General features: G+C 44.0%; 1 protein-coding gene and 1 long non-coding RNA gene across 2 annotated transcripts in view; one reads left to right on the plus strand and one right to left on the minus strand.

The window, feature by feature from the left end:
* Window positions 1-752: 752 nt before the first annotated feature.
* Window positions 753-27,072, minus strand: part of LOC114019090 — a 92,211-nt gene continuing 65,891 nt past the window's right edge. The window contains exons 3-5 of the mRNA XM_027820544.3: window positions 13,692-13,767; window positions 2,684-4,788; window positions 753-2,496 (exon numbers count right to left, since the gene is read on the minus strand). Of these exons, the coding sequence (XP_027676345.2) occupies window positions 4,589-4,788; window positions 13,692-13,767 (276 nt within the window). The 3' untranslated portion in view covers window positions 753-2,496; window positions 2,684-4,588. The remainder of the gene's footprint in view (window positions 2,497-2,683; window positions 4,789-13,691; window positions 13,768-27,072) is intronic.
* Window positions 5,999-27,072, plus strand: part of LOC114019092 — a 169,176-nt gene continuing 148,102 nt past the window's right edge. The window contains exons 1-3 of the long non-coding RNA XR_005224706.2: window positions 5,999-8,240; window positions 9,051-9,417; window positions 10,146-10,217. This is a non-coding gene — a long non-coding RNA (uncharacterized LOC114019092). The remainder of the gene's footprint in view (window positions 8,241-9,050; window positions 9,418-10,145; window positions 10,218-27,072) is intronic.

Here is a 27,072-nt window from a genome sequence, read left to right on the forward strand (position 1 = left end):
CAAAGCAGGAAGAAAGTGATGGAACTTTACTCTACCCATGTCCTACACTCTAGACCAGCGTTTCTCAAATGCGGCCACCAGTGGATTTCCCTGCTGCCATGGCAGTTTCCTGGGCAGTGGGGAAGGGGAGCATCAGCTCCACTCCTTCCTCCTGGTTGCTCCTGCATGCGCCACCTCTCTGGAGACACAGGTGGGACACACAGGTGAGGAGGTGATGCGGGGGTGCGAGGAGGCGAGCGGCGAAGCAAGTGGTGGGCAGGAGCTTGGCGGGGGAGTAAGGAGGCAAGTGGCGAGCGAGCAGCAGGGTGAGGAGGTGGGCGGGGGAGCTGGCTGCGGGGGAAGAGGCAAGCGGTGAGGCAAGTGGTGGGGGGGGCCTGGTGGGGGAGTAAGGAGGTGAGTGGCAAGCCAGCAGCAGTAGGCAGGCAGGGGGGACTGGCTGTGAGCAGGGAAGTGAGGAGGCGAGTGGTGGGTGGGGGACTGAGGAGGGATGCAGGAGGCAAGCAGCGGGTTGGGTGATGAGGAGGCGAGTCGTGGGCACATGGACAGTGGGTGGAGCCCCCCTTTGGGGAGGCTAGCCCCTGACTCCACCCCTTCTTCTCGCACGTGGAGCCCCAAGACCCCTGCCTCACCCTGTGGCTGGAGCCACAAGCCCCTCCCGCCCGAGAAGCCCCAAGCACGCGCCCCTCCCCCCCTCGGCCGGAGGAGCCCCAGGATGGCCAAAGCCCCAAGGCTGTCCCTCCCTCACACACATACCCTGGGCCGGCTGAAGCCCTGAGCCCCCGCACCTGCCCAGAGGAGCCCGGGGCCAGCCGCAGCTGTGCCTCCCCTCCCCTCCACACCTTCCCCAGATCCAAGCCGCCCAGATGTGTTTTTCATTATTATTTGGACTTCTATTATTTCAAAGCATTTTTAAATTTACTTCAGAATTGTTGTGCAGACAACCACTTTTACCAAAAAAGCAAAAGAAACAATAATGAAAAAACTAAAAACGTGTAAAGCACTTTATTTGTGTTTCTATTCTGTTAGGTCCAGTAAAGAATAGGGAATACTGTGCATTATTTTTATCTACTGAGTCTGCAAAAAAAAACCAAAAAACCGTTCATAAATAAATTACAATGATTATGATGTATATATGTGCATATTACTTTATTAACTTTACGAAAAATAAATAATTTTAGGAAAAAGTGTCAGTGCGGCCACCAGCAAGAGTTGGTGGCTGCAGTCTGAAGCCACCAAAAAATTTGTTGTGAGAACCCCTGCTCTAAACGATCTTCTTTGGCAACTTCTTTTCTCTTCCCTTCTTCCCACATGCTGCTGATTCCCCAGAAGGCTTGTTTTTTGATCTTCTCCTTCCTTCAATCCCTTAGGCTATCTCCACCCTAATGGACTGCTTTACTGGTACAGCTACTCTGGCAAAGCACTCCTTTTTCAACTCAGCTATACTAGTAAAGCTGTGCTTTGACCAATATTTTAACTCCCCCTCGGCCACTCCCACCCCCCACACCCAACAAAACCAGCTATATTGGTAAAGTGCCAGTAAAACTGCATCTGTATTAAGAGTTTTTGCCAGCTCAGCTACGTTGCTCAAAGAATTACAATTTCTCCTGATTTAAGGTGTCTTCACTAGCAACATTAAGCGCTTTAATGGGGCTGTGTAGTCGTGGCACCAGTGCTGGGAGAGAGCTCTCCCAGCCCTGTAAAAAAACCACCCCCATGAATGCATCTGATGAAGTGAGCTGTAGCTGACGAAAGCTTATGCTCAAATAAATTTGTTAGTCTCTAAGGTGCCACAAGTACTCCTTTTCTTTTTGCGAATACAGACTAACATGGTTGCTACTCTGAAACATGAGGGGAGTAACTCCCAGTGCCGGTGCACAGTCTACACTGTCACTTTACAGCACTGAAACTTTTTTCACACCCCTGAACGAGAAAGTTGTAGCACTGTAAAGTGGCAGTGTAGACAAGGCCTTTGTCATGCTGGCAGAAGTCTGTAGTGTAGACCAGGCCTTAGATGGTGCTTCCTTCCCATTCATCGCAGGCTTGGTCTACACTTGAAAGTTATACTTAGGGACTGCAGGTCTTGAACCCCAATCCACAGAGTTCTTAGGCACTAGGCACATCTAACCTGCCAGTCAGTGACCTGCTAACAGATCCCAGAATAGAAGCTGAACTCTGACGGCGGACTCCAGTCCTGGGCTCTGATTGATGGAACACTGGAGGTCCAGACAGGTTTCCAGCTCTTATTTAAACCAAGCATAGGAACAGGAAGTTGTCTATGCAGCTGGGTTCCCGCTGTTTTGGACTGCTTCCCTTACAGTACCTGCTCCTACTGCCTAACTCTGATCTCCTCGTAACCTGACCCTGCCCACTTCTTCCTGGCATCTGGCTCCTGGTTTGCCCTCTGGCCTGTCTCAGATTCTGATCTGGTAATCTGACTCTGGGTGCTTACTGATGCCTGACTCCCGGTTTGCCCTCAGGCCTTTCTTGGACTCTGACCTCCTAAAAAGAAAAGGAGTACTTGTGGCACCTTAGAGACTAACCAGTTTATTTGAGCATGAGCTTTCGTGAGCTGTAGCTCACGAAAGCTCATGCTCAAATAAACTGGTTAGTCTCTAAGGTGCCACAAGTACTCCTTTTCTTTTTACGAATACAGACTAACACGGCTGTTACTCTGAAATCTGACCTCCTAGTATCTGACCTGGCTTGACTCCTTCTCTGACCAGTAGGTCAGACTGTCTACATCTTGGTTGTGACAGTCAATCAGTGGTGTGGAAAAAAACACACCCCTGACCAACATAGCTCTGCTCACCTACCCCCCAGTGTAGATGCAGCTCTATGTCAATGGAAGAATGCTTCTGTTGATGTAACTCATGTTGTTTGGTGAGGTGATATTCCTGCACAGACAGAAAAATTCCTTCCATCGGTGCAGGCTTCATCTATGTTATGGGCAGATGCCAGCATAGCTATGCTGGTATAGTCTCTGTCATGTAGACACACCCTCAGAGTCCTAAGGGATAATAGGAGGGAAAGTAAAAAAACAGGGTGGAGAAAGAATTATGCTGTAAGGTATATTGGGCTGTAGAACAGGCTCTCAAAGATAGTGGGACATTTAAAGCTGGACTGGAAAAGCACAAGAGGACTGGCCGTAAGGAAAAATCCTTATGTGGCCTCAAGGACTGGTTAAAATGACCTAATAAATCCTTTCAATCTCTAATTTGTATGACATATCCTATCACATTGGATGAGTATGCTAGCTGGATGTTTATACTAAAGCGCTCAGCAGTGAAATAGTTAACAATTCTAACATCTGAACTGTTTGCATTAAAACAAGGAGGAGTCCAGTGGCACCTTAAAGATTAATAGATTTATTTGGGCATAAGCTTTCGTGGGTAAAAACACCACTTTTTCAGATGCATGGAGTGAAAATTAGAGGGAGCCCTTCTCTTCATGTGCTGGTATATTTATGCTGTATCTGTATTTTCACTCCATGCATCTGAAGAAGTGGGGTTTTTACCCTCAAAAGTTTATGCCCAAATAAATCTGTTATTCTTTAAGGTGCCACCGGACTCCTCCTTGTTTTTGTGGATACAGACTAACAGGGCTACCCCTCTGATACTTGTTTGCATTAAGTAGTTAACATGCAGTTGAGATGAATGGGGCAATTGACACCTTTGATTGAGCTTTTTGTCCGTAGACTCAAACATTGAGTTGGTTACTTCTGGCACATAACTGTAACACTTTTTTCCTCCCAACTACAATGGCTAAAACCATAACTTTTCAAATAAAAACCTAAATTGTTTAGAAACTGACAAGTCTCCAAAGAACTTCACTTCCAGACTACAGTTTCTGGCTCACTTCAAGCCTTGCTCAAAACTGATCAACAGCTGATCAGCATGAGGCACATCCTAAAACCCCCTGAAGCTGCAAATTCAAAATCACTTCTCTCTCTTACATGCACACCTCTATCAGAATTTCTTTTTTAGCATGAACAAACTATTATATACAACAAAAGCTTTATAGTCGTTGCACTTAAACTCCATTAGACCTTTGATCTGCCACCATGTTGGTCTGCATGAATGCATGAATGAAGAGCAAATTAATTAAAATATGAAATAATTAACTTTCCTAAATTACAAAATCTGGATTCAAAATGGCATTTGATCTGGTTTATTACATTTTAATTGTTTTTTAAAAATATGGGAGAAAATGATGGAAAAAATAGCACCCAAATGCATGGTTAGGAAAAGGGATATCACTGACTTGAAAGTATGAAGAAAAAAAAGTGTCCTAGGGAATCAGAAAAGCAAACTGTTAGTTTGAGAAGTGAAATGGTAGTGTTTTGGAAATATGACAGATTGGCAATAGAAACAGATTTCATTGGACTAGAGCACTGTGTTGAAAGATATAGTTTGCCAAATGAGAGCTCTGCTTATGTTTGGTGGGTGGGGGGAGGCAAAGGGGACTTGTTCCATTCTGATCTTTAGTCTGAAAATCAAACTCTCAATTTCCACAGCCAAATTTATCAGACCAGTTGTTCCAATGCAAAGAGATAACTTGTTTTTTGTTATGTTTCAAGCCCTGTAGACTGTCACTCCACACTTCTGGAAATGGAGGAGTTTAGGAATATTTTATATCTCCCACAACAAAATGGAATGATGACTCTAGGGTTTTCCCCATTACCAGTATTTGTGGGAGCATCCGAGTTTTCTCCGAAGTAAGCTGTATTGGTGCAAATTCTGGCTTTCTTTGCATACCACAAGGGCTTGCACTGTGGAGCGTCATCAGAGGCTGTAATTGAAGCAAATCCTCAGTTTAGATAAGGCCTCAAAGTATATCACCTCCCTAAACACTGTCTGCAAGTTGTTCATGAGTGCCTATGGCATTTTCAGTGCACGAGTAGAGTCTTCAAGCTATGATAGTTTGCCAAAATACCATCACAAATAATCCATCCCAGTGCAGTGACGCAATGTAAGGAGGTAGATGTTTGTCAAAAGGCAGGTGCCCGATGGCCTGGTTTGCTTTCATTAGTGGGGGAGATGCAGCTTTGGCAGATCTTGCTGTAGGTGTACAAAGTGGGAGTGCTTCTTCTATGGTGAGTATATAGCCCCTTTTCCCTGATTCTCAGACAGATTGCTGAAAGATCTATCTGGCTTTAAAATTAAACCCAATAAGTTTATGGAGGAGATAGTATGATGGGATAACATGGTTTTGGTAATTAAATATTCATGGTAAATAGGCCCAATGGCCTGTGATGGGATATTAGATGGGGTGGGATCTGAGTTACCCAGGAAAGAATTTTCTGTAGTATCTGGCTAGTGAATCTTGCCCATATGCTCAGGGTTTAGCTGATCGCCATATTTGCGGTCGGGAAGGAATTTTCCTCCAGGGCAGATTGGAAGAGGCCCTGGAGGTTTTTCACCTTCCTCTGTAGCATGGGGCACGGGTCACTTGCTGGAGGATTCTCTGCTCCTTGAAGTCTTTAAACCACGATTTGAGGACTTCAATAGCTCAGACATAGGTGAGAGGTTTTTCGCAGGAGTGGTGGGTGAAATTTTGTGGCCTGTGTTGTGCAGGCGGTCAGACTAGATGATCATAATGGTCCCTTCTGACCTAAATATCTATGAATCTATGACACCCCACACACATTATGTCCATGTCAGTAAAACATCATGAAGGTTTTTTCTTTCTTTCTCTGGGGCTCCTTGAGAGAGCCTGGAGTGGTCTGTCATGTCCCAGTCCCTTCAATCCGTAGTAATGTCCTGTACATACGCTGAATGGTTCAAAGTTACGTACCCCTGCAGTGCCTTTATAAATTCCAGAGGGCAGAGTGTAAAGTGTCTGTATAATGTTTAGAAATTACAATTTGCCTGGCAGACAGATATGAAATAGAGCCATCTGATATGGTGCAGCACCTGTGGAAAATTTCAGGTGTTACAAAGTAGCAGTCCCTACTGTTCTGGGATTGTGCTCCAATTATTTGCTCTTCTTTACAGAATACAAACATTCAATTCAAAAATGGAACATTCCATACATTCACATTGTAAAGGTAACCTTCCATGTGTGCTAGAGAAACTGTCCACAAACAGATGCAAAAGTGGAAACTACGTCCCTCTGTTCAGTGGGCTGTTAACTTCAAAGTCTAGTTGGAATGGGAGCATTAAAATGCCAAGGTTATCAAGCAGTCTATGGAACAAACCCTCAGCTGGAACTGTGGAAAACGGACACTGGAGCTGGCTTGCACCTTCAGTCGTCATTGACACCTGTGCAAAGTGACTACAAAGCAGATGTAAAACACTACCAAATTAGGATAGCAGCATTCTGCACAGATGTAAATTATTAGGTGCCAAGTATTGGAGAATCGGGCCCTTCCTGGGCAAATGGATGCAAATTATGCCCATTCGGAGTTGCCAACTCTTCTGACTTTTGTCATGATATTTGAGGTTTTCGCTACTGAGATGAACATCAGAAACCCTCTGATCACCATAAACTGGCAGAATAAATTGTAACAACAAAACAAATGGAGGGATGCAGTGAATAAAAGAGTGTACACTTCAGAGCCATGAACTGATCACTTTGGATTTTACAACATGGGCCAAAAATTCTTCCTGCTCCAGATGCACACATGGAATTCCCATTGTCTTCAATGGGATTTGCACACACATGGCTGAGAGCAGAATCTGGCCCATGTGCATTCTTTCTTTCTTTTTTCTTTGATTTATTGTCTCATGCTTCTACAGCTGCTTTGTTTGATTGTTGCTTAACTGTTCTTTACAAAATCCTGATAGCTCTGAGGCCATCATTTATAACAGGTGAAGTATTTGCCTCTAACATTTGCTTTGTTAATGAAACAACAGGGCTAATTCAATAGGGCAGAGTAAGCCACCGATGGCCGGAGAGGAGGCTTGGCTCCAGTCCTGTGTCCAGGCCCTGGTATAGGAGTTGGCTGAAACCCCTACCCTTATCACAGTTTGACTACAGGAGTGTCACTTAGTATATAATCATTGCCTTGATTGTTATGATCAGACCTTGATGATTTTGTTTGGGATAGTTCTGTCTGTACTACACAACTTAGATTTAAATGTTTATGTAGGTCTTGATCCTGCAAGGTGTTGAGCACTCTGTCCCTGATCCAGCAAAAGCACTTAAGTCAATAGGACAACTCACATGCTTAAACTTAAGTACATACTTAAAGTGATTTGATGGATCAAGCCCTTAGCTTGCAATATCTTGGGTGCAGGGACTGTATCGTTCATAAGTGTCCATGGCCTGGTCTACAGTACAAAGTGAGGTTGACGTAAGGTGCCTTGCTTGCACCAACCTAGCTGTGCATATGTCCACACTTAAATTTGTCGCCCACCAGTGTAAGATCTCCATTATGCCAACATAGTAACACCTTCTGCCCAAGCGTTGTTGAGCCATGGTCAGTGTACTGAGGTTGGCACAGTGCAAATGTAGACACTGCATTGCCTATGTTGACCCTAACAGTCCTCCAGCAACTGTCTTGCAATGCCCAACACTGACGGTTCTGGTCTCGGTTGTGAACTCCACTGCCTGGGGCTCACAGAGACTGGAAGCCACACCCCTCCTTTAAAACCATGTGAATTTTTGATATGCTGTTTCCTGATTGTCCATTGTGGCGAGCACTCCTAGCAGCTCTCCATTGTTGTGTGCAGCTGCCCAGCTGGCAATGCTGGCTACATGCTCCAGGTGTGTTCTGGCCTGGAGTAGACAGGAGTTTTTGGATCTCCTGGGCCTGTGGGGAAAAGAAGTTGTAAAGGCACAGGTATGGACCAACCATAGATATATGGCCATCTATGAGCAGATTGCCCGGGGACGCAGGAGAAGGGTTACAATGTGGACCAGCAGCTGTGCTGTGTGAAAGCAAAGGAACTGCAGGCATATCAGAAGGCCAGGGAGGCCAACAGTTGATCTAGTGCTGAGCTGCAGCTCTGCCACTTTTACAAAGAGTTGCTTGCCAGGCTTGGTGGAGACCTCTCCCCACCCCCCATTAGCCCACACAGACCTCTGTGGATACCTCTGAAGAGCCTGAGTCACTGGCCCTTGGTGTGAACAGCAAGGACGAGGAGGAGGAGGTGAAGGAGGAATAGGAGAAGGATGGAGGAGATGTGACAGAGGGGTCTAGCTATGACACTAGCCGGGACCTGTTTGAGACTCCAACACAGTCCAGTCAATCCCAGTAGTCGAGCACCACGAAACTGACTGAGGGGAAGGAACCTCAGGTAAGTGTGCACATTTAATTTCCATTACAATGATATAGTTGGGGGCACCATTACTGCTCTTCATTCCCCTGTACAGTTAGGTGGTGAGGGAGGAGAGTACGTGGAGCAGTTTGTTTATGTACACTGGAATGTCCCTGGAACCCTCCTGAATGATCTTGATGAGACTCTCATGGAAGTACTCTGCAATGCTCTGCCAAAGGTTTCTAGGGATGGCAGCCTTATTTCTTCCTCCACGGGAGGATGTTTTCCCATGCCAGTCGCTGATAACTGCTGCAGGCACCATTGCAGTAGACAGGTTAGCAGCATGCGGGCTTGGGCGGCTGCGGGACGCCAGCACCAGCAGCTGTGCTCTCTGTGCCTTTGTTACCTTCAGGAGTGAGCTTTCACCGCCTGTGGAAAATGGTGGCAGTATTCAATGCCATTGTCCTATACCCATAGTTCTATGCAACTGAGCAATTCCCTCCTCCTTCCTTTCCCTCACCTCTGGTGGGCCATACTCACCATGGCTGTACTAAAACAACAAGGATGCATCCGATGAAGTGGGTTCTAGCCCATGAAAGCTTATGCCCAAATAAATCTGTTAGTTTTCAAAGTGCCACCGGACTCCTTGTTGTCATTGTGGATACAGACTAACACGGCTACCCCTGATACATGGCTGTACTGTGAGTGGTGCTGTATACAAGCACTCAGAAGCAGAAGTCAATGTCTTGTTTAAAACTTTAGGGGAACAAGGGAAAGGAGTTCTTGATCTTAACTTTCACTTTTCGTTGTTACTGTACTGACAATGTAACTTCTGTGTTTTATCTGCAGCTGCTGCTGTTGCAGTCTTGAGGAGTTCCCCCTCCACACCCACAGAATGCCTGAGCTAGATAAGGATGAAAAAGAAGAAGCTCAGAATGACATGTTCAGTCAGATCCTGCAACGCAGTGCTGCATCAGACCATGAACAGAGGGCCTGAAGCATGAATATTGCAGGCTGTACAGAGAAGGAAAGAGCAGCAGACAGGAGAAAGGACCAAGAATCCCAGCAGGAAAAGGAGAGGGAGGGACACAATGGAGCTCCTTTGGCAGCAAACCTACAGATTCAAAAATCCTGGGTTTGTCTCCCTTTGCAGTCCATGGAGAATTCCATTACAGCAGCTTCCTACACACACATACATCAACTGTGGTTCTCACAGGTCAGCGTGCTAATCACTTTAGATAAGCTATTGCCAGCAGGAGAGTGGAGTGGGAGGAGGTATTTTTTCATGCTTTGTGTGTATAAAAGATCTTCTACACTTTCCACAGTATGCATCCGATGAAGTGAGCTGTAGCTCACGAAAGCTTACGCTCAAATAAATTGGTTAGTCTCTAAGGTGCCACAAGTACTCCTTTTCTTTTTGCGAATACAGACTAACACAGCTGTTACTCTGAAAATTGACATGAATGTTCCTTCTCTTTCTTTAAGTTCTGTTCCACACATGTATTAAGGTTTTAATGCATTTGCTTTTAATTTGCACAGCATTTTTGAAGTGTTTTTATCACTCAGTATAGAGTATGGTTTGGAAAATAATTCACGTGCATTAGTTTCCAACATGTGCGGCAGCATGGAAAGCACCCACTTACTGGTTACTTTACACTGTGATGCAACTCGTAGGATCAGTGACAAACACAATCTAATAATCAAAAATTAGCACCACAGAATTAATAGGTGCCTTGTCAGCATCATAGTTGTGCACCAAGCACCAGGTAGTGCAGGGCCAGGTAGCGCATAGTACACCACAAGGCATTACTGTGGCTCACTGGTAAAGTGCTTTCTCAAAGTCTCCCTGAGCCATATGGCTCTTCTGATAGCCTTGTTTGGCTGTTCAAACTCAGCAGACAGCTGATCCACCCCAGTGGCAACTTTTCCTCCTCTGCTTCACAGATATTGTGACACAGCATGACACAGTGGGAAGCCATAACGAGTGGAATATCTTTGTCACTGAGATCCAGTCTTGTGAGTAAACAATGGCAGTGCACCTTCAATCTTTCAAAAGCACATTACACTGTCATTCTGCACCTGCTGAGCCGGTAGTTGAATCTTTCCTTGGTGCTGTCAAGCTGTACGGCTTCATGAGTCAGAGGAGTAAAGGGTAGGCTGGGTTCCCCAGGATCACTATTGGTATTTCAACATAACCAACAGTAATCTGCTGCTCAGGAAAGAAAGTCTTTGCCTGTAGCAGTTTTTGCCTGTAGCAGTCCTGTGTTCTTAAAGATGCAAGTGCCATGCACCGTCCTTGACCAGCCAACACTGATATCGGTGAAACATCCCCAGTGATCCACCAATGCTTTCATAACCATAGAAAAATAGCCCTTTCTGTTGATATACTCTGTGGCAAGGTGATCTGTTGCCAAAGTAGGGATATGCATTCTGTCTATTTTTCCACCATAATCATAGAATCTCAGGGTTGGAAGGGACCTCAGGAGGTCATCTAGTCCAACCCCCTGCTCAAAGCAGGACCAATCCCCAGTTATTGTCCCAGATCCCTAAATGGCCCCCTCAAGGATTGAACTCACAACCCTGGGTTTAGCAGGCCAATGCTCAAACCACTGAGCTAGCCCTCCCCTCTCCTCCAGTCTAGGAACACCATTGCTGCAAATCCATCCATTATGTCCTGGACATGGACGAGAATCACAATCCTGTGTAGCAGGAGATGATTAATGGCCCTGCATACTTGCATGACAATGGCTCCCACAGTTGATTTTCCAACTCCGAAATGATTTCCCACCGACCTGTAGTAATCCGGCAAGTTTCCACAGTTTGATTATCACTTGCCTCTTTACTGTCAGTGCAGCTCGCATTCTAATGTTCCTGTACTGGAGGGGACTTCAGCACGCAGATCCAGGAATGTGGCCTTATGCATCTAAAAGTTGTGCAGCCAGTTCTTGTCATCCCAAACCTGTGTTATGATGCAATTCCACCAGTCAGTGCTCATTGCTTGGGCCCAGAAGCAGAGCTCCATAGTTTGCAGCTGCTGTATAAACACTACTAACAACCTTGAATTGGTTCTTGCTATGTCCCACCGCAATCTGCCCTCCAGAAAGTCTTCATGTTCCCTGCAGATCTTCTTGTGGCTCTGCAAATACCAGAGGATCGTGCTGCATCTCATGCAGTGCTCATGACAATAGTGCAGAGCTGTGCAGGCTCCATGCATCTGTCAGAGATGGCAGACAGCAACAAGTCCTGGCGGGTTTGTGGGATTCTCAAAATAGGCATGAAAATTATGGATTATAGAGGGCACTCTGGGGTAGAGAAGGTTGCATGCTGGGAACCTGACCCCTTGCTCCCAGTCAGGCCTGTGTCACTCATTTCTGCAACACCATGCATTGCCATAACTTCCCGAAAGACAGAGTGCTGGATGGTGGCAAGTTGCATACTGGAATACCTAACAATGGTGCACTGCACTATGCATTGAAACAAGCATTCCTGGTGAGTATGCGCAGTGCCAAAGTATGCAAGTGCACAAGCGATATACTAACTGCAGCGGCTTCATGCTGATCAAACTTCCGTCAGCAAAAGTTTGTAGTGTAGACGTGCCCCAAAGTAGCAATGGGCAGACATTCTAGTGCAGCCTGGGCACGACTGTTTTTATCATCTCACCTTGCCTAGAGCAGTTCCAGAGGAGACAATGGTAGAAACACTGGTGGCTGGCCTGCAGAAGTGTTTCTATTTGTAGCAGTGGTGCAAGACCTCAGATGGGAGAATTCCCTACCATTTTCACAGAGGAGATCGCACAGTCTCCACTTAAAAAGAATGTAGAAAGCATTTACTGCTACAATTAGTTAATGTTCATTACAGCTCCCCCATTTTCATATATACTGAAGAGTAGCAATTGTCCAGCCCCATAGCCAATTAACATATGCCTATAAAAGTGCCACTGGAGGGCTGAAACAAAATAACCCAAGGATCAGGTTAAAACAGCATCTCTTTTCAGGTTGCTTAGGTACAGCCCTTAACAGACAGTCTTGTTTAACAGGTGAATAGAAATTCCCATCAGACAAAGCTGAGATGGTTTCCCAGATAAGACCAAGTTGCCTTAAAACAGTTGTGCTCCTCCCTTCACAGCTGGAATCCTTAAAGACAGCCGTTTCTGTAGTGCAAACAGAATGTAAAAAGACAATGCCATAGATCCTGTCTACGCTGGGCTTGGAACCACAGCGGAAAGCAAGAGTTCAAGCTCTAGTTTTCAAACCCCTGGTTCCAAGTCCTAAAGAGTAATCAAAAGCTAATATGTAACTAGAATCAAAGCAGAGTTACATCAGTCCTGTCTTAAGGGACTGGGAATCTTCACTCAGGTGTTAAACGAGACTGCCTGATATTTGTTGCTCTACCCAAGGAAATGACCTGAAAAAAGACACCGCTCAAATAAATTGGTTAGTCGCTAAGGTGCCACAAGTACTCCTTTTCTTTTTGCGAATACAGACTAACACGGCTGTTACTCTGAAAACCGTTTAACTTGTTTTTCAGTTTTCTTAGTTCTAACCCTCTGGCATTTTCACAAGAGTGTGTTGATTGGCTACAGGGCTAGACTTTTGCTATACTTTAATTGATAGGAAAAGGCAAGTGGGTTTTAATAAACTTTAGCTAACTGAAGCGGTGAGTTATTTTTAAGGTCTTATTAAATGGAACCATTGGTGGCTAGAGAACATTTACAAATTAAAAAAAAAGTTTTAACATAGTTGTTCCCTATCCAAACTGTCAGCAAAATCTACTATCTACAGTATCATTACTCTAATCATCACAACAGCTTTCTCCTGTGGACAAGGCCTATGCATATGCCAAGACAACAGGTAGAGAGGACAACAAATCAAAACAGAAGGTCAGACAGGATAACAGTGACGAGATTGTGAGTTTGGTCTAATAATGATTGGCATTCAGAGCACACCAACTGCCTGGCTATCTCACTTTATTCAGTTTATACCACCTTCACTTTCTTTCTCTTTTTGAAGCCAGTGGGGCTATTTATGTGCTTAAACCTTAACACAGTACTCTGATGCTTTGCTCAACTGGGGACAGATAGTGTCTAATTTTGACTTTGGATGTATCCTCATGACTCTTTATAGAAGTTAATGGGAACTGTATTTACACAGTGGATCAATGGTAGAATTTGGCCCAGAGTTTGTAAAACAGTTTTGCTGTAGTAATTTTGTTTTGCATCATTATGTTATGGCATTATTCCACGGGAATCATTATGTATCCAACCACATAATATGCTAAATCCTATTTTCTGGAACATTGTTTTTACCAGCAAACACTATGTGTGTGAGAGGATGTCTGTTACACTTCATTTCTGTATTAAAAATAATTGATTTTTGCTTGGCTTTAGTACAAAGTACGTAACCCTTGAAAAGAACTGTATCAAAAGGGAAAGCCCTCTTTCTGCAGAATACATCCTTGTGTGTTTACATGTACTTTGAGTTCCATCCTTACCTGAGTCAGCTCTATTCCAGAAGGTTCTTGGATCAGGTTTAGCCAGCAGGTCTCCTTTGTTACAGGACTCCTTCATCTATTAAATGGAAGGAACAAAACAAACTGTAAGAACTTCTTTTATTATTTTCAGTGTTTAAGACTGCGGCTTCCTTTCCGTTCAAAAGAACTCACTCACATGGCAATGCCAGGCTCATTTCCAGCTGTTTATAAAATCATGGGCAAATTTGAGGAGTTGGGTACAACGGTTCTTCAAATTGAAGGAAATGCTTTCTCCTGCTTGGACTTACATTTTCCACTTAAAATGTGCATGTTGGGCTTTACATCCTTCAGCCAGATTCTTAGCCCAGCTCTGCTCCTTTTGCCCTGCTCAGACAGTATAGCGTGAAGGAAGTGGAAACTGCCTGCAGCTTCCCAGCTGGGGGTGTTAGGGAGCTGTAACTGGTTTGCTGGTGCCTCCCAGCCCAGCTGCTGTGATGAGCTGACCGCCCCCTGTATTTTGACTATACTTGTACACTATAGGCTTGATTCTCCTCTCACTTAAACTGGTGTAAGACAGGAGTAGCTCCCTTAAAGCAAAAGAGTTACAGTGGTGTAAAACAGGCCTAGTAGAGGAAAAGTAAGCCCCATGTAAATTTTCCTTATACATCCATATCTTAACTGGCCTGTGCTATGTCAAAGAATGCATCCTCGATTTGCTACTGCTAAATGAGTCTTTCTTCAGTAGCAGGTCACCAGAAAGGCATTTTCCTTTATAAGTAACAGGGTCGATTCTCCTCCTGCACCACTTTATAAGGTTATAAATTCTACTGACTTCAGTGATGTTGCTTCTGATTACAACAGTATAAATGGGGATCAGACCCAATAGTATTTTACATTTACGTACCTTTCCATTTCAGGGATCCCCTACTATACATACTGAACCATTGAAATGAATCACCCAGCTCTGGGGTGGGAAGCAGCAATCAGGCAGTGAACATGCTGCACAAGTGAGGGAGGAGAGTAAAAATTTTCCAGTGGTTGCAGAACAAACCCTTACAATGAAAGGTGTCATGGGATCTTTAATGTCCACACTGAGCAGACAGTACCTTGTTTTTTAAGGTCTGATCTTAAAGAGGCTCACACAGTAAATGGCTCAATTTATCTACTTTGGAAGGATTAAAGGCCTAATGACTTTGAATCTGAGGTTCCAGTGAGTCTAGTAGCTCTTTCAAATCGGGCATTCTTCAACCAGTAAGCTATTCTTCTCCAGTTTAAGAAATGTTTTCCATCAAATGATTCCCAGTACAAACTTTTCTTTGAAACTTTACCTGCCAGTATATTTACATTGTATTACAAGTACTACAGAAGGCTTTAAAGTTGATTGGTGGAAGATTTCCAAGGTTCTAAAACTAAAGCCCAATACCACACTGAAAGATAGGGTTCTGCTTATTTGATGGGCTATTTTACAATTCGAACACCTGATTAATTACATAAAAGATATTTGCATTCAGGTCAGCTACAGCTCTAGTTACTGTATAATCCTGTGATTAAAGTTAGTACTTAGGGTGAATATAGAAAAGAAGAAACATAAGTGGGGGGCAGGGGAGCAGAGAGAGATAATTTTATTTTGCACATTCTGGGCTGAATTACGATCATATAAGAAAACATGCACGGTGAGACTGCTCCCAAAAACATGCAAAAAACAAAGCTCACAGTACACAAGAACCTCTGCCTCTGAAAAGCATGTCTCTAAGCATGTGCACAATAAGGAATGGAAGTTCATGTCAAGGGATGGAAAGAGATGTATTTTAAAGAATCCTTATTGAGGTTACATGGACAAACCATCCCGATGTGTAGAAAGAATAGTAAATATGGCAGGCGACCAGCTTGGCTTAACAGTGAAATCCTTGCTGCTCTTAAATACAAAAAAGAAGCTTACAAGAAGTGGAAGATTGGACAGATGACCAGGGATGAGTATAAAAATATTGCTCGGGCTTGCAGGAGTGAAATCAGGAAGGCCAAATCACACTTGGAGTTGCAGTTAGCAAGAGATGTTAAGAGTAACAAGAAGGGTTTCTTCAGGTATGTTAGCAACAAGAAGAAAGTCAAGGAAGTGTGGGCCCCTTACTGAATGAGGGAGGCAACCTCGTGACAGAGGATGTGGAAAAAGCTAATGTACTCAATGCTTTTTTTGCCTCTGTCTTCACGAACAAGGTCAGCTCCCAGACTACTGCACTGGGCAGCACAGCATGGGGAGGAGGTGACCAGCCCTCTGTGGAGAAAGAAGTGGTTCGGGACTATTTAGAAAAGCTGGACGAGCACAAGTCCATGGGGCTGGATGCAATGCATCTGAGGTGCTGAGGCAGTTGGCTGATGTGATTGCGGAGCCATTGGCCATTATCTTTGAAAACTCATGGCGATCGGGGGAGGTCCCGGATGACTGGAAAAAGGCTAATGTAGTGCCCATCTTTAAAAAAGGGAAGAAGGAGGATCCTGGGAACTACAGGCCAGTCAGCCTCACCTCAGTCCCTCGAAAAATCATGGAGCAGGTCCTCAAGGAATCAATTCTGAAGCACTTAGAGGAGAGGAAAGTGATCAGGAACCATCAGCATGGATTCACCAAGGGCAAGTCATGCCAGACTAATCTAATTGCCTTCTATGACGAGATAACTGGCTCTGTGGATGAGGGGAAAGCAGTGGACGTGTTGTTCCTTGACTTTAGCAAAGCTTTTGACATGGTCTCCCACAGTATTCTTGCCAGCAAGTTAAAGAAGTATGGGCTGGATGAATGGACTATAAGGTGGATAGAAAGCTGGCTAGATTGTCGGGCTCAACGGGTAGTGATCAATGGCTCCATGTCTAGTTGACAGCCGGTAACAAGTGGAGTGCCCCAGGGGTCAGTCCTGGGGCCGGTTTTGTTCAATATCTTCATAAATGATCTGGAGGATGGTGTGGATTGCACCCTCAGCAAGTTTGCAGATGACACTAAACTGGGAGGAGTGGTAGATACACTGGAGGGTAGGGATAGGATACAGAGGGACCTAGACAAATTGGAGGATTGGGCCAAAAGAAATCTGATGAGGTTCAACAAGGACAAGTGCAGAGTCCTGCACTTAGGACGGAAGAATCCAATGCACCGCTACAGACTAGGGACCGAATGGCTCAGCAGCAGTTCTGCAGAAAAGGACCTAGGGGTTACAGTGGACGAGAAGTTGGATATGAGTCAACAGTGTGCCCTTGTTGCCAAGAAGGCCAATGGCATTTTGGGATGTATAAGTAGGGGCATTGCCAGCAGATCGAGGGACGTGATCGTTCCCCTCTATTCGACATCGGTGAGGCCTCATCTGGAGTACTGTGTCCAGTTTTGGGCCCCACACTACAAGAAGGATGTGGAAAAATGGGAAAGAGTCCAGTGGAGGGCAACAAAAATGATTAGGGGACTGGAACACATGACTTATGAGGAGAGGCTGAGGGAACTGGGGATGTTTAGTCTATGGAAGAGAAGAATGAGGGGGGATTTGATAGCTGCTTTCAACTACCTGAAAGGGGGTTCCAAAGAGGATGGCTCTAGACTGTTCTCAGTGGTAGCAGATGACAGAACAAGGAGTAATGGTCTCAAGTTGCAGTGGGGAGATTTAGTCTGGATATTAGGAAAAACTTTTTCACTATGAGGGTGGTGAAACACTGGAATGCGTTACCTAGGGAGGTGGTAGAATCTCCTTCCTTGGAAGTTTTTAAGGTCAGGCTTGACAAAGCCCTGGCTGGGATGATTTAGTCGGGGATCGGTCCTGCTTTGAGCAGGGGGTTGGACTAGATGACCTCCTGAGGTCCCTTCCAACCCTGATATTCTATGATTCTATGATTCTATGTACTGATGTGCATAATGCTTGTAGAGGAGGAGCAAAGGCATTCTGATACACCAGCTGCAAAACCCTTGCACTGTTCCATCCAATAACTGTTTCCTTTCAACTTGCTATCTTGGTTCCCATTCCGTGGAGTTGGAGGCATCACAGTGACAACTCTGCAAAGTCAAGTCAGGAGTTCAGGGAAGTTTCATGGAGCAGAAGCTGCAGGAATAATTACAGCCCTACCAAATTCATGGTCCATTTTGGTAAATTTCACGGTTGTAGGATTTTAAAAATAATAAATGTCATGATTTCAGCTCTTTAAATATGAAATTTCACAGTGTTGTAATTGTAGGGGTCCTGACCCAAAAAAGAATTGTGCGGTGGTCACAAGCTTATAGTAGGGGGGGTTGCGGTACTGCTACCCTTACTTCTGCGCTGCTGCTGGAGGCGGCGCTGCCTTCAGAGCTGGGCAGTTAGAGAGCGGTGGCTGCTGGCCAGGCACCCAACTCTGAAGGCAGAGCTGCCGCCAGCAGCAGCACAGAAGTAAGGAAGCCATGGTATGGTATTGCCATCCTTACTTCCGCGCTGCTGCTTGCAGAGCTGAGCCTTAAGTCAGCAGCCACCACTCTCCAGCCACCCAGCTCTGAAGACAGCAGCGCAAGTAAGGGGGCATGGTATGATATTGCCACCCTTACTTCTGTACTGCCTTCAGAGCTGGGCAGCCAGAGATTGGTGGCTGTTGGCCAGGCGCCCAGCTCTGAAGGCAGCACAGAAGTAAGGGTGGCAATACTGCAACCCCCCTAAAATAACCTTGCGAACCCCCCCTGCAAATCCCTTTTGGGTCAGGACCCCCTAGTTTGAGAAACATTGGCCTCCCCTGTGAAATCTGTATAGTATAGGGTAAAAGTACACAAAAGACCAGATTTCATGGTCCATGACACATTTTTCATGGCCGTGAATTTGGCAGGTCCCTAGAAATAAGATATAAAATTATCCAGAACTCCTTGGTGCCTAGATTCTATGATGTTATGGTGGTGGGTACACTGGAGCTACATGCAGTAGTGAGAGATAGGCAGCTCAGATGTAGAAAGTAATACCCATGAGGAAGCAAAATACATGCTTAGACATGAGAGGCATGGCTTGGGCACGTAGTGAGCTGTGTAGGGTACATACCCCTGTAAAGGGTACATACCCTAATGTTCTAGCGTGTCTGCACTCTACTCACTGACGTAGTGCCTCACTGCCTACACTACCATTTGTACCCACGCCAGCTGGGTGTGCAGTGTCTGTACTTTACATGCCACCATAAGTGTAGACCTGCCTGTAATGTACCTGAAAGTGGCCTCTGTCAATTTTAATTTACCCTCCCCTTTGTACCTAATGGGTCACTTCAGTACGAGAGATGTAAATCTGGAGTTTGATAGAGTTATATCTGATTTAACAAGGCAATGTAGTCTAGTAAATAGCATGCTACCCTAGGACTCAGAACATCTGGGTTCTACGCTTGGCTTGGCTGGTGACCTTGGGCAAATCACTTCAACTGTCTGTGCCTCAGTTTCCTTGTCTGTAAAATGGGGATAATGATATTGTCCTCCTTTGTAAAGTACATTGAGATCTATGGATGAAAAGGTAGATATTATTATGTATATGTTGGCCCAATATCTACACATGCATGGAGTTGAATGTTCTCAGAAAATGTTTGCTTTTCCTGGTACTGTGTAACTATTCTCACTTTCTCCAGTGCGGTGTTAGAGTTGCATGCACCCGTGGCATTGTCTTGCCTGCAATTCAGTCTGTAAAATGGAGTATAACAGTCTTGTTTGCTGCACAGTGTGTATCTTTTGACAGTGCCTACAGTGATCTGTACCTTTCTTTCCTCTACTGTACAATGCACTACCAAGGCCTCTCCAGATGTGAGATTCTACCTTTTTCCTGAATAAATGCATCCATTTTTTGAATTGGTAGAATCCCTCCTTTTGGCTGATCCCATTCCCACTTCTAGAATATTCACACTTCACGGGAGAGGGACCAAAGAAAGAGGAATTTTACCCAGTGTACTGGGACTTTCTGACTATACAAATACAGCAGTGATTTCAGTGCCTTCTGTGTACTGAGAGAGGAATGGAGGTGGAATCTAATTTGACCTTTGTGAAATTGCCATGTAAGTGCTATACAAATCATTTTTCAATCAAGCCCATAAATGGCAATAGTAATATGCTCCATCTTCAATACTGACATATGTGATCACTGCTGAAGTCCAGCTATTATGCAGGATGCCTGCTACAGTGCCTTACAAATTGTTCTATTGTATGTGAAACATCACTTTCCAGTACAGATTAGGGGGTTCATGAAGTGTTAGAGGGATGAATATTCCATTTAGGGGAACGTGTTCGGCACAGTGTTGATATGAATAAGGAATGATTCTCAGCGTGGGAGAGGAATGAAAGAAAGAAGGAGGCATACTAGCAATCTCAGTGAATACTAATACAATCGCAAGTGTGTTTTATGAACGCTTAGCATGGTCTGGATTGTCACAGAAGGTTTGACGACCATGCAAAGTGTCCAGTTGCAACTGGAAGCTCCCTCAGACCTTCTGAGTTGACAATAAATTGCTTAATAGTTACAGGGTTGGCAATCTGATCCCAGGTTATTTTTCACCTCATTAGAAAATCAGGTTTTATGGAACTCAGAACACTCTGGGTTGCAAACTGTCTAATCTTTCCCCCTACTCAGTGAGTGCTAAACATCTGTAGGAATGGTTGCATATGCATATAGCCAGGTAACTAAAAATAGTGTTTACTTTTCTGTCTATATCTCTATGAGGATTAGATATAGCCAGAAGAAACTTGGTGGGTGCAACAGAATTTCGCTTTGGCCATGTCTATACAGGTAAAATAAAACATGTTTTTTTCAATTGATAGTTCAATTAAGTTAACTCGTTTGAAAATTCCTCTTAATGCTCCTGCAGACGTCTATGCTACAACATGACCACATCAAACCATCTTTAAAGTGATAAGCTGTGTCTACATGGACATTAAGGCAAATTTTTAATTGAGTTAAATTAACTCACTCAAGCTACATTGATCAAAACCACCCCCTATTTGGGCTGTGTAAATAAAGCAATCGGAGACTATCTATCAGGTTTGTCTACACAGGGCAATGAAATGGAATGGCTATTGCAGAATATGCTATTCGGAAGCAGCTCTCCATGTGATTCCAGAATAATTAGTGCACTTCAAAAGCAATGTAATTATTCCAGAATTCCGCACATGGAGAGCTGTTGCAGTCAATTTCCCCATGTAGACAAGCCCAAAGGTACTTACGTGGTCCCCATTATTACCATAATATTTGAGCACTTCACAATCCTTAATGTATTCATCCTCACAAAACCCTTGCCAGGAGGATTTTATAGATGAGGAAGTGAAGCACAGCAAGACTAAGGCTATGTCTTCACTGCCACAGTGGTGTGTTTTTACAGTGGGATAATCATGCTGTAACTCCCCCATCCCAACACACACTTGTTTGGAAGCAAAGACGTAGCCTAGATGGCTTGCCCTAGGACACACAGGAAATCTGGGGTGGAGCAGGGACTTGAACCTCGACCTCCCAAGTCCAAAAATAGCACCCTCATCTCTTTTGAGTTCATTTGACACCATTCTTTTGGCAGGCTGTTGTCCAAAGGGATGGCTAGAGTTTTTGTTCTGGTTTTAACTCAATTTAATTTATTGCCAATTAATTCAGGTTAAAAAAAACACCTTTGCAAATGCAAATGTCAGATACTTCACTTCAGAACCCAGTTTCAATGGCCCATTAGACTGAGGATCCACCAGTAGCCTAGCTGGCAATATGCACCTTCTTCTTTCTGCAGCCTCAGCATAGGCTGTGTAGCTGAGGAAGAAGGGGTGTGGCTGGAGTGGGCACTGGTGATCCTTGGCTGCCTTAACAGCTTGCACAAGTTAGAGTAGCCCTAAGGCTATCCTAAGTTGCTCCTCTGGACTGGTGCAGTGTACAGTGCCATGAAAATCAGAGACCTACATCTTCCCTCAGCTGCACTGGGTGCCAATTCCTGAGAGGAAGGATGGTCCAGTGACTGGAGTGCTGGCCTGGGACATGGAGACCTGCATTCAGTTCCTGTGTGGCCCCAGTCCTCTGTCAAATGGGATAATAGCACTTCCCTGCCTCACAGGGTATTGTACCTTAAATATTGTGAGGTACTCAGATACTACAGTAATAAGAGCCAAATAAGTAGGTTCCCCCCCTCCCCTGCTCTGCTGCTGGTAATAGCTCACCTTACCTGATCACTCTCGTTACAGTGTGTATGGTAACACCCATTGTTTCATGTCCTCTGTGTATATAAAATCTCCCCACTGTATTTTCCACTGAATGCATCTGATGAAGTGAGCTGTAGCTCTCGAAAGCTTATGCTCAAATAAATTGGTTAGTCTCTAAGGTGCCACAAGTACTCCTTTTCTTTTTGCGGATACAGACTAACACGGCTGCTACTCTGAAACCTGTCATAAGTAGATAGCTAGAGGATCTTGCCCAATAGGAGCCCTGTAGGGAGTGCTTACAGGACTGAGCACAGAGGATTTTACTATGTTTTAATTCATGAAATGACTAAATATTTATACACAGGATAATGATTTTTCCTTGCTCAGTTCCACTCTTTTTCTTCTTTAAAATGCACAACAATTATCCATCTCCACAGTGATACGGAAGAAACAAAGAGGAGTTTTTAATCTTTACTCACAATTTTTTTTGTTTTTTGTTTTGCTTTCATTGAATCAATGAAAGCAAACTCAACTGTGTCGCCTCACAAAGGAGACTCCAGCAATTCCTAAAAAAATAAAAATAGGGGATTTTTAGTGTCTGTTTTATTTTATTTACTACCTATTGAACTGAACAATCCATTATAATGATACACTGGCTATTCTATAGGTACTTCAGTTTTTATGACTCCCAAATAGAAATGTCCTAGCAAGCCAGAAAAGTTGCTATGTCCACAAATATAAAATATTTTGTGGGTGCCTTTCCTTTTTCATATTTTTCCCTTTAAAAATGTTTGTGTCCCGAAAGCTCTGCTTTGTGTTTGGACCTTAATGGAGGAACATGCTTATCACAGTGTGTGTTAAACCCTGGATTAGCTCTATTTTCAGATCAACAGTGTTAACATAAAGTTCAATTTAGGTAATCAAAGCAAATTGCTTTACATCAATGACCAAGTCTTTCTCCTTTGTGCTGTCCCAATACACTTAAGCTTTGGCAAAGAACACCTTAACTTGTCAAATATTTTTAAATAATGTCCATACAATAGTCAGTTAGACAAGAAAAAAATACAGTCTAAGAGATCATAAAACTTAATGTATCCATTCTCCTCATTTCTTCCACTCAGATGGGGTCAAGAACAAAACAGGGGCACGACCCTGAAAACCGTTCCTCACTGACTACAATGTAACTACTCCCATGAGTAAGGGTCTAGAGGATTAGGCCCTGGAATAAAAGACAGCAGTGGAAAACTATGGCCTCTACTGTGCTGGAGATAAAACCATGTTAGTGGACCCATTTCTTAATCAGAATTTAATAGGCGCTAGTCTATGTTTCTGGATAATTCTGGCCTCACTGCATAGAGACTGCGATGTTTAGGAAATATGGTGAACTGAGATAGAAAGAATCTGAAACGCATGGATTTCCCTACAAACAGCACTTGACTTCAAATGCTGATCTTAGCTTCATTTCAAAGTTTATATATATATAGTATTGTTTTACATTACCTCACTTTTGCTTGTTTTACAGGCAGAGGAAAGCTGAAAGTCTGTCCTCCACAGCACCTCAAAACCTGCATTCGCCTCATCTTCTTCCCCATGCTTACATCTGTCTCAGGCACATAGCGCTATTCAGCCCCAGATATGCCAGCCTCTACTGGCATATCCCAGGGCTGCCGGATGCCTAGGGCATGGGGAATGGATGAGTCACAGTGCTGCAAAAACACACCGAATTCCTGCTCTGTGGGGACTTGGAGCTGGCTGGAGTCAGTGTTTTACAAGTTTCAGAGTAGCAGTCGTGTTAGTCTGTATTCGCAAAAAGAAAAGGAGGACTTGTGGCACCTTAAATTGGTTAGTCTCTAAGGTGCCACTAGTACTCCTAGTGTTTTACAAGAGTGAGAGAGACCTTGAAACAGCTGATCTTCTCTTTAGCTTCCACCATTGACTCTTATGGAGCCCTGACTAAATTAAAGTTAACACCCCATTGTGGAACCCACAGGGGATGCAGGCAGTGCAAACATCTCTCTCCTTCACTCCCACCTGCTGGGGGTTCATCTTCCCTCAGACATAACTGCCCTTGTTGGAAAACAGGGCTGCAGTTTGCACCACCTGTACTGAAGGAGGGGAAAAAGAAAAGGAGGACTTGTGGCACCTTAGAGACTAACAAATTTATTTGAGCATAAGCTGTCATGAGCTATAGCTCACTTCATCGGATGCTGTAGTTCACGAAAGCTTATGCTCAAATTTGTTAGTCTCTAAGGTGCCACAAGTCCTCCTTTTCTTTTTGCGAATACAGACTAACACGGCTGCTACTCTGAAACCTGAAGGAGGGGAGAGGGTATAGGCAGGCTCTGAATTTATCTCATGGAATATAACTATACCTATATAACAATATTGGTATAGCTGCTAAAACTTTCCTCAGTAGACAAGGGATTCAGCAAAGCACTTATACATATTCTTTTAATGGGAATGCTCATATGCTTAAATGCTTAAGTGACTGTATACTGATAGGTTTCAGAGTAACAGCCGTGTTAGTCTGTATTCGTAAAAAGAAAAGGAGGACTTGTGGCACCTTAGAGACTAACCAGTTTATTTGAGCATGAGCTTTCGTGAGCTACAGCTCACTTGATCGGATGCATAGCTATGCTCAAATAAACTGGTTAGTCTCTAAGGTGCCACAAGTACTCCTTTTCTTTTTATGTATACTGATAGAGACCTACTCACATGCCTAGAGCTAAGCAAGTGCTAAAGTGGTTTGCTGAACCCAGGCCTGAAAAAAGTGTGAATTGCCCTATTCATGTCAAGGGGACTTAAACTCTGAAGCCTAGTAATCTAATGATGACTATTTTCATGTCAATATTGTTAATTTTTGCACTGTTGATGATCTTAACAGGAACATCTTGTTAATAACTGCATATTCTGTTCACTTGAAAGACATAAATAACAAGAGTGTACACAGAATACATTATCAGACCAAATACTATAGCCACTTTGTACTAAAAGGAAAAATGTTCCTCACAAACAGAAATACATTAATCTATTAAGGTTAATATCTGTCTTCCCTGCTGAAAACATCATGCTGTATAGAAAGCTACACTATGCATGTGTACATACACTGTGCCATGCACCATGAGAATTCAGTATTGTTTAGCTCATGTGCTAGCACTGTATACAACAGTTTTACCCTTACTTTTAAGGACAGTAAGAAGCGCCTCAAACATTTATATAAGCCACCGAATTCTGACACTTTGTTTATTCAAAATGTACAGCTTTATTCCTATAGACCATCCTTTCAAGTGAATTGCATGTCAGAATGCGACAGGTATGTACAGATACTAGATATGCGCATGATGTTTGTGGAATGCTGGTCAAAAGTGAAAAGGCTAATACCTGGATGACTCTTAAAAGACTGTAACTAGGCTTTAAAGTTAAAAGTCCAATCAGATAAAATGTGGGCTGGTCACATTACTCTTGATGCTATTGTTCACTATCTCTCAGACTCAAAAGCCTTGTTACACTAGAAAATTGCACCATTCGAACTTGCACCTGTTTCCAGTCTTCCAATTCCACAAACAGCCTGTTTGTGCTCTCCTTAGTTGCCACTTTCTCATGCCAAAATGCCCTTGCCAAAATGTGCACCACATCATCTCATGCCCTGTATCAACTTCCTGTCTCAAATTAAGAAATAGGTTACATTAATGCCAGCATTTGGCACAGATCATTGCTCAAAGTAGGATCCATACGTGGCATAGGGTTGCCAACTTTCTAACCTAACAAAATCGAACAGCCTTGCCCAGCCCCTTCTCTGAGGCCCTGCCCCGTTCATTCCATCCCCCTCCCCCCCCCCCCATCGCTCGCTCTCCCACACCCTCACTCCGTCACCCATTTTCAACGGGCCAGGGAGAGTCCCTTTTCGACCAGGTGTTCAGGTTGAAACCCAGTCCAGACACCCCCGGGAGAGAACAGAAAATTGTCAGATCTTTTATAAAAGCTTGTTGTATTCTGAACTTGATGATCATTATGATATATGCACAGAGACCATGAGTAAGAATTTATTTATTTGTGTATATAGAACACTGTGTTCATAAACTTCAGCTCCACCTCGCAGCAGGGCAGTGAGCAGGCAGGCGGGGTTGGGTACTTCCCAAGCCAGTTGTTTACATGAAACCAGCTTCAAGTAACTATCCAGTGTCCAGTCCAGGAAAAGATAAGGTTGGACTATTAAAATTAATGGAAAGACATTGAGACATTTCAAAAGTGAAAAGAACATTTCCCCATCTCAGAAGTCAGGAGATAATTCCCTCACTCTGATTAAGCATAAGTCATCATGGACTGGCAGAAAAATAAAAAGGAAAAAGACTTTTAAAAGAAGACTTGGAACTGAGATTTTTATCCAGAACTGGAGGGACAATCCTGAGACAGGAAGCTATCTGTGAATGCTGGATCCCTCCTATAGCTAGGAAGTAAACTGAGAAACTGTTTTAAGACAATAGGCAACCTGTATTAGAAAAGGGATTTTATCGAAGGCCTGGTCTAGCTCAACCCAGCTGTATCTCTCAGGGGTGTGAAAAATCCACACTCCTGAGCAACATAGTTAAGCCAACGTGAACCCTGGTGTAGACAGAATAATTCTGCCATCGGCCTAGCTACCAGCTCTCGGGGCGGTGGAATACCCACGCTATGGGAGAGCCCCTCCTGTTGGTGAGGTAGCGTCTACACTGAAGCACTACTGCGGCCCAGCTGCAGCACTGCAGCAGTGCCTCTGTAGCATTTCCAATGCAGACAAGCCCTAATATGGAAGTGTAAAGCCTGAGGTTGTATCTTTATGTTTATTTTCTGAGTAATTTGTAGATGTGTTCTTTCCTTTACTATTTCATCTTTGAACCTGTATTTTTTTTCTGTTAAATAACCTTTTTGTTTATTTTCATCCTAAGCAGGTCTCTGGTGTGCAAAGTGTGTGGATTGTGTGCTCCAAAGTAAGTTGGTATCTGGGAGGCTGGCTTCACACCTGTGGGGGTGACAAACCAGAAGGGAATGATCCAAGTGTCTGGTAATTAAGAACTCAGGGAGGATGTATTTGGGGAGACTCGGGACTGGAAGTGTTGTTGGTATCATCCTGCAAAGAGTAACTGGGTTGGTGAAAGCCAGTGTGAGACCTTATGTGTGTGAGCTGGCTACTGGTATCAGGGAATTGAACCATAGTTGCACAGCACGAAGGCCTCAAAACTGTGATAGAACCCATTACCAGTCTGGGTGGTCCCCAAAACATCATGCCATGCTGTGCCACTGGTC

The sequence above is a fragment of the Chelonia mydas genome, chromosome 3, assembly GCF_015237465.2.
Source record: "Chelonia mydas isolate rCheMyd1 chromosome 3, rCheMyd1.pri.v2, whole genome shotgun sequence".
Classification (NCBI taxonomy): Eukaryota; Metazoa; Chordata; order Testudines; family Cheloniidae; genus Chelonia; species Chelonia mydas.